At 44.9% G+C, this 21,453-nt stretch overlaps 1 protein-coding gene across 2 annotated transcripts in view; it reads right to left on the reverse strand.

Moving 5' to 3' along the window:
• Positions 1-21,453, reverse strand: part of SRCIN1 (SRC kinase signaling inhibitor 1) — an 808,310-nt gene that overhangs the window by 400,208 nt on the left and 386,649 nt on the right. For both annotated transcript variants that reach the window (XM_078645611.1, XM_078645612.1), the window contains exon 8: positions 2,944-3,036. In XM_078645611.1, coding sequence (XP_078501737.1) covers positions 2,944-3,036 — 93 coding nt within the window. The remainder of the gene's footprint in view (positions 1-2,943; positions 3,037-21,453) is intronic.

A 21,453-nucleotide genomic window follows, 5' to 3' on the forward strand; every position in this document is an offset into this window, starting at 1 on the left:
GTTAAACGAGTGGTCTCTGAGGATCACGTATGCCAGGATCAACTACAAAACATGGCACACAGATTCATCAATAGAGGTTATCCAGAAGACATGGTTCGCAAATCACAGGCTAGAGCCCAATCGAAAACCAGATCAGAATTACTCACGTACAAGCCTAGCACCAAATCGCAAAGGATAACTTGTGTCAGTAAATATTCTAATGTGAGTTCCCAATTCAAAAGAATTATTTACAGGAATTGGCAAATAGTCAAGATGGAAAGCGAGTTCAATGGAATATTTGACCAGGAACCACTGTTTGCTCACTCTAGAGGCAAAAATTTAAGCGATCTGTTAAAACAACCCAAACAAACTACACCCCATCAGATATACAGAGGAACAGTACCATGCTTAAATTGCACCAACTGCCACAACATCATTAAGGGGCCAAACATTAGTCACCCTATGAAAGGAAACAAAATACCTCTAAGGGTTAATGCAACTTGCGACACCACGAATGTGGTTTATCTCTTAAAATGTCCATGTGGAAGTGTGTACGTGGGCCATACAGAAAGAAAACTAAAAGTAAGACTGACAGAACACAAGAGCAATATAAGAACTCACTCCACGAAATCCACAATAGCCACCCATTTTGAAGAAAAACGACACAACTTGAACCAACTAAGAGCATGCGTTTTGGAAATTGTACCAAGAAAAGAAGGAACTTTGAACAAAAAGAACTTGTTGAAACGTGAAAATCACTGGATTTATTATCTGAACAGTCTCAAGCCGAATGGTTTAAATGATCGTACAGAGTTTGTATGTTATTTATAATTTAGCATGTATATAACCGATCATATAAATTAGCATTACATGTTAGATCCATGGAGCGCGTTTATTATTTTCGATCCAAGAATTGCAAACGTAACAGGATTGATACCGCATAAACCCTGATATATGAGTTTTTGACTTTATGTCTACCCGTAGTTGATAAAGATACAGATAAAGAAACAAAGAAAAAAATCGATCTACTCCCTTACTGCGCATGCGTCATTTACGCAGCGTTATTACACAGAGTTCGAGAGCTCATTTCGCTATAGACCCACCCGCAGACAGGAGCGGAAAGAAACCATTGCAGTAGCACCAGGTGAGCTTAGAACGCCAGAAAGCACGAGGAGATCGGTAGTGATTTTTGAATCGAGCAGCAGCGTAGCTTGAATACCTAGGCTGTCCCTAACCACCGCGTTAACGGATAGTTAAGCAGCAGCGGTTTAGCGTCTTAGTTTCACAGAAACTAGAATGTATTTGGGGATGAACTAAGAAGGGAGATTAAATGTGAAAGGAAGCACATATTATCAGAAGAGCAAATGTAACTAATGTGATAACTTGAACTAAATGTAACCATTGATGATTTAAAGCGAGTTACAATGTACACTGTTTATTTTGTTTGTAGAAAATCCCTGACGAAGGTGAAGGGTTTCACCGAAATGCATTGGATTATTATTGCTACAAATGATGATATGGAAATACATTGTGTCAATTTAAAACAATGTGAAATATAATTTTATCAACTTACAAGTAAAGGACTGATTTGAATTATTTGAAGAGTAACCGTTAGCTGATTCAGCAAATACACTGGTGCCATGGGAGATGCACCTACGATTCTATAGGTGTGCAACCAGTGAGCACTGAGTGATTACACCAGAATTGTTGTGTCCAAGTATTATTGATGGATTTTGAACGCTTCTTGTTACTTGATTTTCTTTTGTTATGCAGACCGACGGTGGGCCCCCCCCGAGTGTTGTTGGGCCATCCCCGTTCCTATCAGGCTTACTTTTGCGAGGCCGATAATATTCCTATTTCTATTTAGCAGAGTGACTTACCATCTGTGTCCTGATGAATGCCCTAGAAAGCCTTTTGGGGCTGACGACAGAAACATGCTGACCACATAGATGGGGTATATTTTTTATCAACCCCCACGTTCTCTCTTGGTTCTAAAGCCTATCCTGGAGGGCACCCGAATAAATTCAGTTCAGCCCCACTGGAGGTAGTTTATCTCTATCTTTAGCTTTTTTCTGCACTCTTCCCCTCACTCTCCACCAACATCTGCTCATCTAACTAAAAAGAAACTCTGCTCCTCTCCATCTGGGAGTCGCAGCCCAGACCGGGTACCTTGTGGTCCTGGTTTGAGGAGGGAACCCAATGATGAAGCATGCCACCTTTGAATGAGAGAGGGTTCTCGTCTTTAAAAAGAAGCGCTCTTCACAGGAGATACGGACTTTTCCTGCATCCTCTCCTTTTTCACTTTTAATACCAGACGTACTTTGTGTCAGTTTCATGTTACTGAGGGAGTTGTACATTTCTGGCTGGGCATCTCCCTATAGATCTTTGTGTGGGTTTAATATATTTACAAATTAGAAGCCTGAACAGTTGAGGGATTCTTTAAGGATGGGAGGAAAATAAAACTGAACAGATGAGACTGGGGCATGGCACTGTAAAGGGCAACAAGATTTAAAAGGCAGGTCCTCTTGGAATAGTTTGCTTTTCTTTATTATAAAGAAACAAATTATGTTAATATTTTTTAAAATATTTAACTTTCACATTAATTATGTACTTACGTTTAAGAAATATATTGTTGCGGGATGTTTTAAATCCATGCTATTTCAATCCCTTTTCAGACTTTTTATGTGTTACTCTTTTATTAGATGATTGGCAGTAACCTCTTCTTTCAAGACAACATTGCCAGAATACTTACAAAAAATATAAAACTTATCTAGAAAATGCAAAGCTACCATAAAAACCCAGTAAGACTTCCTACAGAAATATCGGTTCATGTTGACAGACCACACTCATGCTCCTTACATCTGCACCAGCGTCAGCCTATGCGCCTTGCTCTACTCGGATTCTTACTTAAAAGTAATCAACATGATTTACGCTTAAATTGAAGAACAAATTATGGCTTCATACCTGGGATTATCGCCTTCCGATCCTCGAAACAAGGCACTCTGGACCAGTCCTGTCAAGCTGGCAATTTGCTTCTCCATGGCTTCCATACGCTCCCTTTAAAGAAAAGAGAAAGAAATTAAACTGTAAAATCATCTCCTCGATAATGAGTCCAGTATTCAAAAATAAGCAGAAGGGGAAGGAAACACTACAGAGAATGTAATATAGCAACACGACATCCATTAGCAAAAGTGGCACCTGTGAAAGGGAATAGGGACATAATGTTCAGTTCAAACAGATGTGGGTGTGCTGAATATGGCATTTGTTTTGCTGGTTCGTGAAAAAAAAAAAAATACTATACACCTATGATCTATCTTCAGTAAATCCACTGACCATTTCTTACGCCCTCGCCCTGCTCATCTATACAGTTTCATGTGACTGGCTCCGCTTCTTTATCATGCTTTTGCATTCATGCACCGTTCTTATAATTCCCATAGTCAAAATGCTCTACATTATTCTAGCATACCCCAGCCCCGCTTGTGTACTCTGCTCATTTTTCCTGTCTCATCTGTCTTCTGTAGCTCCCTCTTCTATCCTGTTGTCATTTGCTGTCATTATTTCTCCTTCTAGCTCGTTATTCCTGCTCACTCTTCTATGTTGCTGCCACTTCTCACACTCCTTCAGGTCCATCGAAATTGCAGACAGTGATGTCTCATCTATCCTACACTCACTTGCACGGGCAGCCGCGCCACCCCTATCCTTATCCTATCTAACTTCCTCTCTGGTCTTTCTACATTCCATCTCTCCAGTTTGCACATACCTGTATCTGTACCTCTCATGTATCTGTCCTATTTCTCTTCCAAGCTCCCTCACCGCTATCTCACTCAATCATCTGCCACTTTACATTTTTCACTATCAGATGATACTTTTACCCTTTGACTCATACCTATATATGTCCCAATTTTCACTTCGGTTTGCTCATATTCTTCATTCACTTGTGTCTCTTTATTTCATGATCCACACATACCCATCTCTCTGCTTACACCATTTACCACTGCATTACTTTATTCTTCCCGTTATCTCTCTGCCCTTTTCTTCACTCTTTCTTGCACTGGCTGAATGACTACTGCTCCATTTCTTTCCCTTCCTGCTCTTTCTTAGCTTTCCTCACTTCACTTGGCCTCGCTCTCATGCCCTTTCTCCGTTGTTTCTCAAAATCCCCCTCCCTTCCTTTCTTTTTTCATGCCCTCTTTTGTCCTATATTCCATCTGTTAATGTTTAGGTTTTTCTCTTCAACTTTTCCTTCCCATCTAATTTTCATTCTTGTCCATTTTCTCCTTCCATTCTGTTCTCGTATTTCTTTCCACCACCTATCATTTTTGCTTTCCTCTTAATTGTATTCTTTTTAACTTGCCGTCACATACTTGGTCTTACTTCTGCTTTTTTTGTTTCCTTCTCACTTCCGTTCTGTCTTTTAGTGTTGACCCTTCTTTTTCTTTCCTAGCTACTTCTCTTCAGTTATTTGCATTTTGTTCTGCTCCATCTTTTATTGATTTGCTTTTTTTTCTTTCTTTATTTTTTATGTATCTCCATCTCTGCCCCTTAGCCTCATCCTCCATTATTTTTCTTCTCTGCTCTTATTTATCTTTGTATATCTGTGTCCATGCTTAGTCTTTTTCTCCCCTTTAGCTGAAGATCACTGATGGCCTTGTAAGTCAGTTTTAGCCCTTAAAGTTCCTATGAACACGAAGGGTATCAGAGTGACTGTATAGCCCCACTTGCCACCTTTCGTTAAGACAGGGCAGGAGCACTTTTAGTTGGTTTTTGACCACGGTTATTCAGAGTGAGTTATGTTTTACTTTTGATTCATGGTATATCAATAAGGACTAGCTAGAGGTGCGAGACTCTGTTATGTACGCTTTGAACTGGAAAATGAGTGATGTGGTGCAATTAAATAATACTAAATTATAGTGGGTGTGTTTGTTTTTAATGTGTCGCACTCCCTAAAGTGCGTCTATATGTAGAGGGGGATTCCCTCTTGCTTTCAACAGGCTAATGTCTGTAAACAAACTCACCCACTATAATTTACTGCCTTTTTTATCCGCTAACAGGGGCTCAGTTAATAAAATTTAACTATCTTACCCTCGGGTACTGGGACCCACTGTATAGCTGTATAGCTTTTAAACTTCACTTTCTCACTCACCACACTGCACACTCAGCAATCATACCAGCTCCGCAGTCATTCTGGCGTTGAAGCACACCCGGGACACGCTAGGTGTCACTGTGGTGGGCCCGATGATGAAGCATGCCACCAACTAGGTTGGTGGGTGAGGGCTTCTATAACAAACCCAATGGTTTTCCAGTTCAAAGCGTACATAACAGAGTCTCGCACCTCTAGCTAGTCCTTATTGATATACCATATATAAATTGGGGATCCGGACTAGCTTACCTAGTCCACACTCTCTTCTTTGATCAAGCATTTACTTTTGATTCAGGCACTATTTCAAACACTATGACAGGTCATAGGTTCAGGCAGGAAATAACACTAATAGCGGTGTGTCACAGAGTTGGGCTCTGTGTACACAAGGAAGCAATGTGTTCATATCTCCCTGTGCCAAGCAGCTGCAACGGGTGGTCTCTGAGACCGTGGAGGGTTCCCATGCTGCCTGGTCATGGGCAAGCTTTAGTTATGCCTTAGCTAAAGCCCCACTGACTATAGTTTAAGATTTTATGCCTAGGGATGTAATGCTATGTCTGGGAAACTGCTGATGGTATCAGGTAACTTGATGCTTGTGCCTAGGCATATGAGGCTGAATTTCGCTGTGGTGCTGGAATATGGATTATGAAAACTTGCCTTTAGGCTATCACGGTTGAACCTCTGACGTACCATGCCAGCCCTAAGCATTCATTTTGGGTTGAAATTTCAAGTTTTATCTGCTTTGGAATATTTTCTATTTTAAGGGAAATCTGCGGTTATTGTGGCTTTTGAGGTTCAATACTGCTATTTTCTGTCATGCTACTCTACTTTAAACGCGTAAGCTTTATAAAGCAGGAAGTGGTTTGCTGTAGACCGGTGGTGCTGCGCTCTGATTGGTTCTATTTTCCACCAATCAGCTGCGTACCTAGGAGGAGCCCATTGTGCCCCAGGTACTTTATGCACGCTAACCCGCCACTTGCGTGCCAAAGGCAAGCTTGTCTGTGCCCGTCCGTGCCTGGACGTCGCCAGGAGCCAGGTACTGTGCCTAATTGCCCAACCTTAAGGTCACTTACTCTCTTGAGGCGCTACACTTGGTGCGAAGGGCTATATCCAAGTGTGGGACCCATAACTGGTCACCCTCTGAGGGTGTATGGCATTAAAATCACTTACATTTTCAGTCTCAACGACGGCTGGGCACCCTGTCAGGCGATCTGCAGGCCCAGGCTATCATCAGCATCATTAACTGTAGTCCGTTAGTTAAACACCACGCTGAAACATATGATCTATTGTCTGAACATTCTTTTGACATTCTGTTCCGGACAGAAACCTGGCTCTCTCGGGACTCAGTTGCCATCCCAGCTTTGGCCCTGCCCTCAGGTTTTGCTATGAGGACTGTGAACAGAGAGACGGGTGTGGTGGCGGCATTGCAGTAAAATATAAAGACTGCTTTACCTGCAGTTTGAATCCGGCCTCCATTCAGGATTGTGAAAGTGTCACTTTTAAAGTGGCCTTAAGAAACTATTTTACGTTTTCTGGACTGCTGATTTATCGTCCCCTGGGAATTGTCCAAACTTTTTAAGGAAAGTCGTATGAACGCGGTGAGCAGCCTTGGGCTGCAATCGGCTAATTTCACTATCTTGGGAGATTTGAATTTACATTTGGAGTCTGACAATGACCCAGAAATATCCAATTTTCTTAATGACCTGGCAGCCTGTCAAATAAACCTATTGGTCTCCGGCCAAATGCAACGGGCAGGGCACCTGCTCGATCCAAGGTTATACAACATCCTGCTGGTAGCGGCCCCTGTAACATCTCCTATGACATGGACCGACCACTATTTAATATGTTTCTCGGTGTCCCTTACAGGCCCCAAATCTCAGGGAAATCTCAACGCTCTGTTTAAGCGTCCCTGGCAGAAATTAGATCATCATACCTTCTGGGACATTCTCGTCACCACACAACCTACGCCTGCTTCTGACATAGAGAGAGCTAGCAATAGCTTCGGAAAGTGGATTAACCAGGATCTTGATAAGTGCATTCCAGCTAAATGGATCCATCCCAAGAAAGCCAGGTCACGAGTGGGCTGATGAGTCACTTGCAAGTGCCAGGAAAAACTGCAAAACTCTTGAGCGCCACTGGAGACGCTCATACTGCCCTACAGCTGAAGCTGAATATAAATCGGCCAGAAAAATTTACTATAAAGAGATCCGGAAAACCCGAGCCTTTTTTTTGACAATAAGATTACTAGCAAAAATAATCCTTCTAAAACCATCTTCTCCCTATTAAAGGATAAGGTGAAACCACTAGCGTCCAATGTTAGTTCTATCACCTCCAATGATCAATGTGAGGCACTGGCCACCTACTTTATCAATATAGTGGTTGGCATCTATGATAGCTTTCATGGGGCAGGTGAAGCCACAGATATGTGGAGGGTAAATCTTTCAGGGAATGGGGCCCACTCCCTGTCCTTGCTCCCTCCCATCACTATAGATGGCCTTAAGATACTGGTCAAAATAAAATCAGGGTCCCCTGATGACCCTCTCAAGCCTGAAATCTTTGCTAAACATCAGGATTGCCTCCTTCCCAGTTGTTGGCTCTCATTGAGCTCTGCCTCTCCAATGCTGAGATCCCGCAAGCTTGGAAACATGCTAAAGGTATCCCTCTTTTAAATAAGCCTTCTCTGAACACGTACAAACCAGAGAACTATCGCGGAATTCTCTGTTACCTTCCCTAGCGAAAGTTACAGAATCCTTTGTGAACGGCCTTCTGACGCAGTACCTAGAGTCCTATTCCGTATTGGACCCGTCTCAAAATGGCTTCCGTCCAAGGCATAGCACAGAGTCTGCCTTATTAGCAGGAACGGAACAACTAAGAGCATCTATGGATGAGGGAATGACGGCTCGGATCCTGCTCCATCTTTGATACGATCACACACAATATCCTGATTCGCCGGCTGCAGGAGATCGGTATCAAGGGCAGTGGGCTTGATTGGTTTGTGTCCTTCCTGCAGAATAGGTCTGTTCAGGTTATCTTTCCTCCTTTCCACTCTCAGATTCACCCTCTGTGCTGCGGTGTCCCCCAGGGGTCAACACTGAGCCCGACCCTGTTCAATCTTTATGTTCGGCCATTGGCCCTGCTGGCCAAAACCCATAACATATCTCTGGTATCCTATGCGGTCGATATGCAGCTGGTCTTTTCTTGCACTAAGGACCCCAGCCAGGATGCGGGCAAGTTTCAGGAAGACCTGACTGTTATAGCAGGCTGGATGGAGGCAAATTGTCTCCAGCTCAACGTGCCCAAAACTTAGATCCTTCTATTAGGCAGAGACTCACATTTATGGGGAGACAGTTGGTGGCCGTAGGAGTTGGGCACTCCCCCTGAGCCTAAACCCGTTGTAAATAACCTTGGCATTCGGCTGGACAGAGTAGTAGCCTTTGAGGAGCATGCCAAGTCTGTGGCAGGAACATGTTTCGGCATTCTACGTGGCCTCAACCCTATTCTGGGCTTGTTTGACCCCCATACACGCCAGCTGATAGTTCAAGCCACGATTTTGGCCAGGCTGGACTATTGTAACAGTCTTTTGCTGTTAGCTAATAAATCTGTAACCAATAGGCTCCAGTGCACTATGAAAGAGGCAGCCTGGACTCTACTCGCTATTCTGAAGCACTGCTCTGCTTCTGGTGCGTTGCACCGACTCCATTGGTTACCTATTGAGCAAAGATTCCGGTTCAAAGCGCTCTGTCTCACACCTAAAATTCTGTCCACGCCTGTCCAATAATTCTTAGGGATCTATGTCTTCTCTACATTCCTACCCATGCTCTGCGTTCTGCAAACCACTACTTGATGCGGGTGCCGCATTTCCTTAGAGCAAGAATCGCCGAACGTTCTTTTAAGGTACGAGCACCCACTCTGTGGAATTCAATGCCCCTCCTCATTAGGAACACCCCCAGTCTCCTGGCCTACAGAAAGGCTGTAAAGACCTGGCTGCTTCAGGAGTAGAAACCTACTACACTCCCATCATCTGTATCGCAGCGCTGGGATGTCCCTTTGCCAGGACAGCCATGGGCTCTACAAATCTCATTACATAACAATAATGTCACTTCATGGAATGTCACCAGTGTCAAATGTCGTGTGAGGTCGCTTCCTGTGATGCCATGAGGGGCAAAGAATGTGAAGCCACTTCTGATACCGCTAGATTTTGGTGAATCGAAATTCATGCCAAGGTCACTCATTCCACCAGGTGACCCCATGTTTTTTAGGCGAGGAAGTGTGTAATGTGCATATGCATGTGACTTGCAGGACAGCTTCACAGAGAAAAATGTATCAGTCTATATGTGCCTTTGACTTAGAATCGTAGATATATCCGTGTGTGCGAGTTAACGGTGACATTTGCAAGGTAAAATACATTTTACTCTGGCATAAAAGCAACAGATGTTTTTCAAAAGCCACATGCTTTTCAAAAGCTACATCTTGTTAGTGTCAATTACAGCTTTTCAAAACTTCGAGGCCATGCAAATTTCTCATTTGGCTGAGGGTTTTTTGTTGTGTGTTTTCTATTTAACTCTTGTAATTTTGGCAGGTGCAGAGTATGAAAAGTGCAACTGAGTGGACTGAGCATCTAACATGCACATGTCCTGCCATAAGCTGACGGGTATGGCTTGCATTTTCCGTTACAAGCCAGGCATATTGACTTTGACAATGGTTCCTAAAAAAAAACGAGCTGAAATGGCTTTGCCAATGCTTTGCCAATGCTTGTTGCATGAATGTCAACACAGTAATGATGGTGAATGCCTTTGAGGATAGCCATGTTGGTGCCCTGCAAATATCCATTAGCATGATGGTGCCCAGGAAAGCTATGGTAATCCCCTTTTGCAAGGCTGAATGACCTGATGGAATGCCTGCAAGTTGTGTCTGTGTGTACGATAAACAACCCTGTCCTCTCTCCTGGTCTGTCTTGCAATGTCCCTGTCTCCCCCTTGCCGGCTGCCCTTTCTATTTACTATCTCAATACCAGGTCAGCAGTAAAGCACTGTCACAAACTTTTCGTATTATTGGACTCGCACAAGCCGGATCTCCTATTTCTTACGGAGACCTGGTTTTCTGATAGCTCCCTCCCGTCCCTTCTGGCTGCCCTTCCTGTCTCATATTATGCTCTGCGCGTCGATCGTCCCTCCGGCAAGTCCGGTGGTGGCATTGCCTTGATTGCCCGTACAGATTTTTCCTTCCAACCTCTGACTTTCTCTTCCATAGGATCGTCAGATTTTTTAGTTGTCCGCTCACTGTCTTTGAAAGTCCCGCTTACCTGCTTGCTTATGTACCGACCCCCTCAACCTCCCCAACACTTTCTCCCTGAACTCCAAGAATTGCTAGCCGCTCTAGCGGTCAACAACTCGTCTATCTTGGTACTGGGAGATTTTAATTTTTGGCCTTCAGACCCCGCAGAATGCTCGACTTCTAAAGAATTCTCGGATACTCTCCGCTCCCTCAACTTTGATTCCCACGTTCACTCCCCCACTCACATTCAGGGCCACACCCTTGACCAGGTCTGGTCCCTTAATTGTCCAGTAGCTTCCTTGGCCATTTCCCCCTGCACATGGTCCGACCACTTCTTGATTTCCTTCTCCCTTTATCTTAGTCCAGTCACCAAGCCCCCCCTTCCTAAAAACATCTGGGCGCGCTCTTGGAACCGGGTGGATGTGGCTTCTCTGTCCGCCACACTTTCTGCATCTAGTCCCAATCTCCACGGTCTGTCGTCCTCCGCACAAGCTGATTCCATCAACTCCTGGCTCCGAAGAGGCTGCGACTCGGTCGCTCCCCTCAGGCGGGTGGCTTCCAGGCGTGCGAACGACGCAAACCGTTGGTTCAATGAGGAATTGAAGGCCATCAAACTTACCTTGCGCCAGGCGGAGCGGGCGTGGAGGCGAGACTACTGCCCTTACCTCAAAACCCAATATGTCATCCTTCTTACCCAGTATAAAAAATCTATTTTGGCTGCAAAGACTGTTTATTTCTCCTCTAAAATTATGGCAGCCGAAAACCAACCTAGAGAAATTTTCTCCATTGTACATAATCTCGCCTTTTCTGACAGAGTTACTCTTAAACCTTCCCCTTCCCAGGACCTATGTGACTCCCTCAATACTTATTTTCTGGACAAAATTACGAACATCAAAGCCAATATCCCTTCCCCTCCTCTCTCTTTTGCTGATCCCCAGTGTCCGTCAGTCGGGGCACGTCTTGATTTATTCCCCTTCTTGACGGAAGAGTCTTTTCTCTCCCTCCTTTCCACGGTTAAATCAGGCTCCCCGTTAGACATCTGCCCTGCCCACATTCTCAAACACGTTTACGCAGTCTGTGTGCAGCCCCCTCTAAATTTTCTTAACAGTTCACTAGCTCAGGGCCCGTCATTCAATCCCTTAAATCGGCCATCATTGTCCCCATCCTTAAAAAACCTGGAGCGGACCCCTCCGCTCCTGCCAACTATCGCCCCATTTCTTTGCTGCCTTTTCTGGGGAAGGTACTGGAGCGCCATGTAACTAGAGCGCTCAGTACCTTTGTGGTGGAGAACGGCGTGTTAGCCCCCCGCCAGGCTGGTTTTCGCCCCGCACACTCTACGGAGTCCGTGGTGTTATCGGTCCTTGACAACCTCAGGGAGGGTATGGACACTAACCATCCCCAGGCCCTGGTTCTCCTTGACCTTTCCGCCGCCTTCGACACGGTTGACTATTCCATCTTACTCTCCTGTGTCAGGGCGGCTGGGGTTGGAGGTTCGGCCTTGGTCTGGCTGTCCTCCTTCCTGAGGGACCGCACCCAGGCTGTGCGCCTGGGCAACTTCTCGGCAGACCTCCGGAAGGTACAATGCGGGGTTCCTCAGGACTCTTCCCTCTCCCCTCTTTTATTCAACTTGTACATCTTCCCTCTTATTTTTGCTCTTCAGCAAATGGAGGTCTCTGTCTACAATTATGCGGATGACCTTCAGCTTATTTTTAATTTGTCCTCATCCTCTGACTCTATGCTTAAGTTCCAGACTGTTATGATCTTTATCCAGGACTGGATGAACTACAACCACCTGAAGTTAAACCCAGACAAGACTGAGCTGGTTCTGACAGGTGGTTGCTCCAGTCCCTGGACCTCTCTTTTCTGGCCCCCCTCCCTGGGTCCCTCCCCTTCTCCATCCTCCTCTTTGAAAACCCTTGGGATTAAGTTGAACGACCAACTCATTTTGCACTCCCAGGTCAGCCTAGTGGTGTCCTCTTCCTTTCTCTCACTGCGCACCATTCGCAAAGTTTCCCGTTTCTTTTCATTTTCTGCATTAAAACTCATAGTCCTGGTGATGGTAATATCTCGCCTCGATTATGGCAATGCATTATACTGTGGCATGCCTGCTTACAGTCTGCGATGACTACAGTTGGTCCAAAACCAGGCCGCTCGCCTGATTTATAATTTGGCCAAGTCCCACCACGTCACCCCTCTCCTTAAGTCCTTGCACTGGCTTCCTATCCGAGAACGAGCTAGGTTCAAGATGGGCTGCATTACTTTTCAGGCAAGGGCTGAGGCAGGCCCTGCTTTCATTTCATCGGAAATCAAAGCCTATGCCCCGGTCAGGGAGCTGCGCTCTTCCTCCCAACATCTGCTGACAGTACCCCGCTTCAGACGCAAAAAGTGGGGGGGCACGAAATTTTCCACACTTGCCCCCATCTTCTGGAACTCTCTTCCCGTTCACCTCAGATCTTCTTCTCAATATTCTTATTTCCGCAAGGCGTTAAAAACTTTTCTTTTTGCACAAGCCTCTCCACAATAATTGTTCTGCTTTGCCTCTCGCCTGATTTCTTGTCTCTGGGTCCTATTCACTTCAGCGCCATGAAACCGCCAGGTGAACGTGCGCTCTATAAATGTTTTAAACTCAAACTCATTGTACAATCAGGCAAGCCATATCCCAGTTTCGAAATATGGTACTCAAGGTGTGTGGGCACAAAGAAAACAAAGATGTTTTGCATCAAGGCTTAGTCCTATCTGTGTTGTACACAATTGCTCATTTGACATCTGGGAAATTCAATGCTCTCTCTACTCAGCTTGAGGGTTTTAGTAATGAATAGTGGAAGTCCAATTGATTAATTGAGGATAAAATGTGATACAACCTTCGAAAGTAAATCATGGATGTGTGCGCAAGACCACCAAGTCTTTGTGGGCATGAATGCAAGGTTCTTCCACTGACAGCACCTACATTTTGCTAACACTACACAATGAAGAGATTGCTGTTAGAAATTGAACTTTCCATTTTAAGGCATCAAAATGATCATGAATGCAGCGGATCAAAAGGACCCTTGTGTCTTAAGACAATATTGAGATCCCAAGAATGCACTGGAATGCTCTTGTTAGAATGAGTCCTTTTAATACCCACTGTTTTCGGTAGACACTGTTCTACTACAATTGCTTATATTATGTTTGTGTAAAACATATTTTGATTAGTGAAACGTTTAATGAGCATAAGAGATCATAATTATCTGACAGTTGTGATAATCCTCGCTGTGTCGGCTCGCAGACCTGGTTTCGCACTTAAACTCAGCACTAACAAACAAAAAAATGATTGAAGACTAGTCTGGAACCTGCCTAAAACATGCATGCTTTGGAGTCTTTAGACAACAGCCATCGAAGTGCACTCAATATGCATCTTTCGGACCAGGGTGCCAATGAGGGTATTTTAGAATCATAAGGCTTATCAAAAGGCTTACTTTTGAAACTGGTCTACCGTCCTAAGGAGTACTTAACCTAGATGGTTGCTCCTCAAACAAATATTTAAGAAAAGCACTCTCGAAGAAACCAAGTAAGAGGTCATTGCTGCCAGGCGCGTTATATAAACATTCATCGGGCTAGGCAGACAGAAATTAAGAACACAGTCCTAATTAACACTAGTGAGCTGAAAAGTTCCAAAGAGTTCTGGCATACAGTCAGTCTTATTTGAACGGGAAATAGTGCTTTGGCCAGCATTAATTCTCATATCTCTGCCGATAAATGAGTACCACATTTTTCAAGTATTTATCATCTTAGTTCCAACAATTACAATCAAATCAGCAAACCCAGTAACCCCACTTTAGCAGTAGAGATTAACAAAGTTATTGCAGCCTAAAAGGAATACCCTTCCAGTAAAACTCCGGGCAAGATGATGTACCCATCTATCTGTTTAAATGTAACAATGAGTTATGGGCCCCATTGTTAACTAATAGGTTGAATAGACTGGACTTGCCTTCCTTTTGGTCCACTTCCGTAATTGCACCCATCTTTAATAAAGGCATTGCTCAGACCTGTGTTGCTATAGGTCTATTTCTCTCATTGATCATCGGGCAAGGTATTTAGGAGAGAGCCAATATGGATTCAGAGAGGGCCTAGGTAGTGGAGGGTGCCTGAATCTTCAACTTACTATTGGCAAATATGCTGTAAAGAAGCGCTGCCCACTGTACCTAGCCTTCAAGAACCTTTAATGCGCCTTTGATCACGTTAATAGATCCAAACTGTGGGCTATGTTGTTAGAGCTAGGCTTAAACTTGACCCTCTCAAATTTTCTTTCAGATTTACATCAAAACCTGTCTGCGAGAGTCAGGTTTTGACCCAATGGAGAATGCGCAGATTCTTTCAGGTTAGTAGGAGGAGTGCGGCAGGGATTTATCTTAGCACCTCTTTTATCTATCTTCTACATTAAAAAATTGGGCTCCTTTTTGATGGAATGTGGGCAGGACGTACCATTGATAAATGGCCTCCCATCCCTGATTCAGCATTTGCAAATGACGCTGTGCTATTTGCACATAATCCCATGAGCCTAAAAAATTGGGAATGGGTGTTTCTGATTTCATATTGGGGCTAGATGTGGATATTAACTATTCTAAAGCGTATATCATGGTTTGTGATCCAAAGAGCTTGAATGCATGCCCAATTTCTATCAACAGCAATAAACTGATGAAAGTGTCTGGTTTTCCATATTCACAGGTGGTGTTCGATTCTTCATATCCCTGAACTTCTAACATTGTAGTAAAATAGCAAAGATTGTACAAGCAATCAACTCACTTTTAATCTGGCTCCGCTAACAGGAGGCAATCCTATTACACCAGTTTTGAATCTATAAAACTCAATGCGTGTCTATTGCTACAGATGGAGCTGGAGTATGAGGTTATACTAATGTTCTGCACATACTGAGAGAGGGTAGCCTATTTTGACGATATCACCTCTTCCTTCCTCCCCGCAGCATGCATTTCATCTGTCATGAAGTGATAGGATTGGCTTTTTTTGCGTATCTAATAAAACTTTCCCTGCTGGTGCTTTGGCTATCCATTTGGAGTAATACTTTTGATATTTTTAATCAGCAAGTCATCATGGATTGCCATAACTGTGATCTATGGCTTAGTATTCCTTGGTTGTCCTATGTTAAGCACTCTTTCGGGCACCTGGTAAGACCATCACATTTTTGAGAATCCTCGCTCTATTAACAACAAGCATTGGCATAGCCAATAGATCTCGCCTTTGGGACTTTATAAGTGTTTAGTTATCCAGCACAATATCCTTGGTGCAACAACATCAATTGTTGCATGGCTGAACACTTATAAGGTCCAAAAGGCGAGACCTATTGGCTATGCTAATGCTTTTTGCTTTATTGCTAGCAGGAAGGAGAGCAGGATGGTAGGTAAACTGATGAAAGAGTCGTAGGCAACAATGAGGGCAGAGGGTGTGATGAAAAAAAGCGTTATGATGCAGTCAGTGAAGATAGCAGCATAGCGTTTTTTTTGTTGTTATGGCAGGTGGGGGTCAACATGGACAACAGGAGGAAGGGAGGAGTCAGGGCAACACAGACAACGGAAGAAGGAAGGGAGGGTGGGGCAAGCCAACACAGACACGAACGGAGGGGAGTGAGTAAGTTTAAGGGCAAGTCAGCACAGACAACACACTGAGGGCGAGTTTGGAAGTTTTTTTGCAACAACAACAAAAAAAGTGCCTTAAACGATAACATGATAGTGGGGGGAGTGGGGGGGTCATGGCCAAGAGTGCGGACGATCTGTAAACAGCTCGGCATTAGGTACTTGGAAATCCTGATAAATATGTTTTACAGCCTGCCATACATGGCGGCAACCGCTGTACGACACCACCGGTCGTTGTAGCAACCCTGGCAAATCGGGACTGCCAGCACCGGAACTGAGTGGGCGAGGCTGTCGGAGTGCTGGCCTTGTGAAGCGGAGATTGACTGGGCGTGGCCAGTAGCCGGGGAATGGAACAGAGCTCGTCCATGGCAGGGAGAGACCGCTTGCAACTGAATGTTCGGCTCCGGCCTCTCGGGTCTCCTGCGAGGGGGCCAAGACACCCTTTCAACTAAGCCCACACGAGGGGCACTACAGCAGGAGGTCAGAGCTGCCGGCGCCGGAGAAATTCAGGAATCACGAGGGCCCCCGAGTGACTGAGAGCGGGGGCTTGGACACCTTGGGGCCTGCCGAGACATGACCTGCGGCTGCTGGCGTTGAGTGCTCAGAATCCTGCAGGTCGCTGCTGAACCCATCCATCACCCTGCTAAGGTACAAGGGGCAAGGCGAGTGTCAGGGATGCAACCGCGGTGGGCGCGGCCCATAACCATAACACTTACAAGGAAGTGAGGGATACCAAGGGTATCCATGCTCATGTTGTGAGAACACCAGGGTAGATTGTATTTTGCTGCTACACACCTGGAAGAGGCCTGACCAGGGACCTTAAGAGAAGCCTGGGCATAGCTCAACGGGCTCATAATTGTTTCCGGTCTTGGGGACCAGGGTCAGGCCCCCATAAAAGACTGTGAGGAAACGCGCAAGACCCCTCAACTCACCTCCGTCAACATATGGGCACATCAAAGCCACTAAGGGCCCGTATTTGCCATTGTGCGGCTCGGCATGCGCGGAAACACGTCTGGGGGTTCTGTGCTTCTTTAGGGCAGATGAACAACTTTAGCCACCAGAACTAGTCAGAGGCGCGATTGCCGATTACCGGATCGCAACAAGAGCCCCTCTCCACAGCAACACTGCACAAGGGTCATGCAGAACCTAAGAGTCATTTAGAGACCATGTATAAACAAGCACCCTAGTGGTGTGCGCAGCGCGCGCTAATTAAAAACAGATGGTGGAACACATGGCCCCTGCTCGTAACCGCAAGGCTTGGGCTGTGGGCGGATACATGCAGATGTCTTTGACCAATTGCGTGATGTCTTTCTCAGAAAGATACACGCATAGACCAAGGAAAAACAACACACGCATGAGCGTGTGGAAAGCAAAGAGCGATTCCAAGAAGTCATTTTCCTAGGGCAACGCATGCGTGCTGCGCTAGGCTTGACCTAAAAAAAGAGAAAACTTGGCTTAAGAGTACTTTTTATTAAGTTAGACTTCTTGAGAAAGAAGACAACATATTATTCAAGCCTATAATTAGACAGTATAATGTTTTACAGACCACTTCTGGACTAAGCCTTATTTGTTGCACAGGCCACTAGAAAAGGGGTTTATTAGTTGGATTTAGATAAGGCTCTATACGTAATTTGCTCTGGTTTTTTTGGGCCAAATTGAAAGCGATTATTCTACTGTATGCCCCTGCAAAGGTTTTTCAAAACAAACCTTGTTTCAATTTACATTTATTGTAGATTCTATGTAATTTACACAAAGTAATTTTGATTACCTTTATTGAAATCTAAAAATTTTAGAACATGTAGACCAGCATTTTATTGCTATAGGCTCTTTTCTTAATGTTCGCTGAGGCAACATTATATTATTTGAATGTATTCTTTGTGATTTTTCTTATTAATGACGGTACTTTTAGAATTATTTTGCATAATCCAATAAAGTTTTAATGATGATGAGGAGGAGGATGGTGATGATGACTCCTTTTAATCCTTCAATGTAGGTATATTCCAAACAGACGTATTTTCTGTTTTGTATATATGGCTACAACATATAAAGGAACTCAAAAAGTGTAGGCCTGACCTGATTCCTCACGGCAATAAAGGTAACACACTATGTACAGTGTGATGTACAGACTTTCATTCTCAGTAACATACAAAGTGTCTCTATTTTGCTGCATAGTATGTATGAGTAGTTGGATGATATGCTTTTTTTAAGAATACTCAAGCTCTGATGTTAAATTAAGGTACCTAAATTTAAAGATTTCAGGAGCCAAATCACTTGGTTGAGTGACAGTGAATTTAGAAGGTAAATTTAGCCACCTTGCTTGGACTACAAATTTAGGTACACTAATACAACTGTATGTACATCTTGAGCAATTGGGACTACCATACATCTCAGCCCATGTTAGTTCAACTAAGGTCAGTGCAGAGGCGTAGCTGGGTGGGGGGCAGTGAAAGAGGGCAGGGTTGGTGGAGAGTGCAAGGTAAGTTTTCTCTCACTCGTCGCCTCCCCCCTTCACCTTCTTACCTCCACCGGCCGTCCCTGGGTGGAAAACTCTGGGATTGACCCAAGCGGCAAAAGTGCTAGCTACACCACTGGGTCAGTATCATGGACTCTCGTCTAATTCTCACCACTTTTTGGTAAGGAACATATGTGAATATCCCGGAACAGTTTATCTACAGACAATTCCCATGGGCAAAGGGTGTGGACAACTACATTTTTGCTTAGGGCTATCGTGAACAGATCTCTTAATCTGGACTGCCACATCTTTGGAAATAAAAGTAGAGAATTTGGGGACTTCGTTCTCACTCATATGAGCTTTGATTGTGCCCACCGAATAGGTCTGCAAACCTGTGCCTGTTCCTGGTAGTTGCGTGCCAGAAGGTGAATATGGTGTTTGAGAGACCAGAGCCACACTTCTTATGCAATTTGAGATGCGTAGGGAGCGTAGGGAGTGTGTCCCTGCCATTTTCCAAATATACACAATTGGTTACTTAGTTGTAACTCCAGTTGTAATGTTTCATGACCCAATCCACCCCCAATCCACCCCCCTCCCAGGATTACAAAAAGGGGCAACTTGTCCTACACAATGAGCAAGAGATGAGCAAGAGACATTACTCCATCAACCCGACCTACACCACACAAGACGAATCCCCCCAAGATGACCCCAACCCCTCCCTAGACTCCGTGGCGCAGTGACTCGCGTCACTAGAAAACCAGATAGACTCGATCTCCCGGGGTTCGACCGAAATCCTCTCCAAACTAGATAAAGCATGCAGACCCCACCAATCTCTCCCTGGGTTCCCCACACTGCCAACACCAACAGCCACAAGAGCCCCTCCTGGCCCTCAGAAACCCATGAAACTCAGCTTCAGACACCCCCAAGACTGGTCATGGACCCCTGGCCACAAAAAAGCCTCAAGAATTGCAGTCCTTCCCACTAGGGCTCAGAGACGTTCAAATACCGATACCACACCCTCAACCTCAAGACCCACTAGAACAGAAGCATCCATGTCCGACAATGAAGCAGCCGTTCTAGCCTCCTCTTATGACACACGCCCCTTTGACTCCCCTAAATCCAAAATCCAAGTGATCATAGGTCTCCGAAAAGACCTTCCCTGCACAAACCCCTGAGATCGCCCATCCTCACCACCCTACCTAGGGCGCCCAAAGAAAAGACCGCCAGCAACAAAGAGCTTTTCACCAACTTCTTGCTCATCAACTGCAGATCAGCTTCTTTGCATGCAACTGAACTAGCAGAGGCCATCCTCTCGCATGACACTGCGTTCATCACGGAGACCTGGATCAATTAGCTATCTTCACCATGCTTAGACAAGCTTGTACCATCAGGTTTCTCCCTCATCAACAAAGATAGAAAAGACCAGCGAGGGGGAGGGGTAGCTATCATCCACAAAGACAACACGGTCATCACGGAAATCCATTCATACTACTACAACACATTTGAATGTCTCTCAACCAACAATAAGACCAAAGATAATGGATCTTTACTCTGTCACCTTCTCTATCATCCTATAGGTAACACCTCCGCATACGGAGAACACTTATCTGAACTAATAGCTCATGGTGCACTCGGTGATGCCAATTATCTAATTCTTGGCGACCTGAACCTACGGTGGAATGAGACTAACAACCCGCTAATCCATTCGCTATCCAGTCTCCTCTGTGATAACAATTTAACCCAGAGCTACACAGAGGAGACGTACTACAAAGGAGCCACCTTGGATGCCATCATTGCTAAAAGAAACACAATCACTATCAATCACATACTCTCAGTCTACTGGTCAGACCACCACATGATCCTATTTCATATCAACCAACTAACCCTCTCTCAATCACCTTTGCAAGACCCCCCAAATGGTTGAGAAACTTCTCTCAGGTTCCCATGGGAGTCCTTGAAGAACAGATAAGCTCACTTTTTCCTGACACCAATGACCACCTCTCCACAAATGACCTCACTGAGTGTTACAACGCAAAGCTAGTGTCCATGCTTGGCAAGCTAGCTCCCCTGAAGCTGAAAAGGAGCCGAGCCATTCCATCCAGATCATGTATCAATGCCGACCTCAACTCCGAAAAGAGAAAACTAAGAGCCAAAGAAAGAAAGTGGAGAAATAACCCTACCTCCATCCTCCCCGATCAACTCAAATCAGCCCGTAGGAAGTACAACAACCACATCAAAAACAAGAAATCCAGCTTTTTCCACTCGGCGCTGGACAGTGCCAAAAACAGACCCAAGGAGCTCTATAGCATCATCAGACAACAAACCTCCAAGCCCATGTCCTCCTCTGTACAGGCGTCCAAAGAACTATGCAATAACTTCGAAAACTTCTTCAATGATAAGATCACTAAAATCGAACTCTCACTGGACGTCAGCAACACGCACCCCACGAAGAACATCGTGGCTGGGTTGCTTGATCTTTCTCCTGGTACCTCTCCCAATTCCTGGCTTAGTTTCTGTCCCATTCAAGAATCTGAGATAGTCACGTTGATCTACACCTCCAAACCCTCAGCTCATATCCTAGACCCCATTCCTCCCCTACTGACCAAAAAACTGGAGCGTGCCTGAGCTCCGCTCTGGAGCAAGATCATAAATAGCTCCCTGAAAAACTGAGTCTTTCTAGACTGCCTAAAAATAAGTCAAGTCACCCCCTTGTTGAAAAAACCCAGCCCAGACGCTACGGATCTGAACAATTTTAGATCTGTGTCGAACCTCCCCCTTCTCTCAAAAACTCTAGAAAGATGCATACTACATCAACTAACCCAACACCTGGACAACATCAACCTCCTGGACCTCCACCAGTCTGGCTTCAGAAAAGGCTGTAGCGCAGAAACCGCGATTCTCAACATCATCGATGCTATCCGTGGGTCACTAGACTCTGAACAATGCTGCCTCCTCATTCTCCTTGACCTCTCGGCAGCATTTGA

This window comes from Lissotriton helveticus, chromosome 5_1 (assembly GCF_964261635.1).
Source record: "Lissotriton helveticus chromosome 5_1, aLisHel1.1, whole genome shotgun sequence".
NCBI lineage: Eukaryota > Metazoa > Chordata > Amphibia > Caudata > Salamandridae > Lissotriton > Lissotriton helveticus.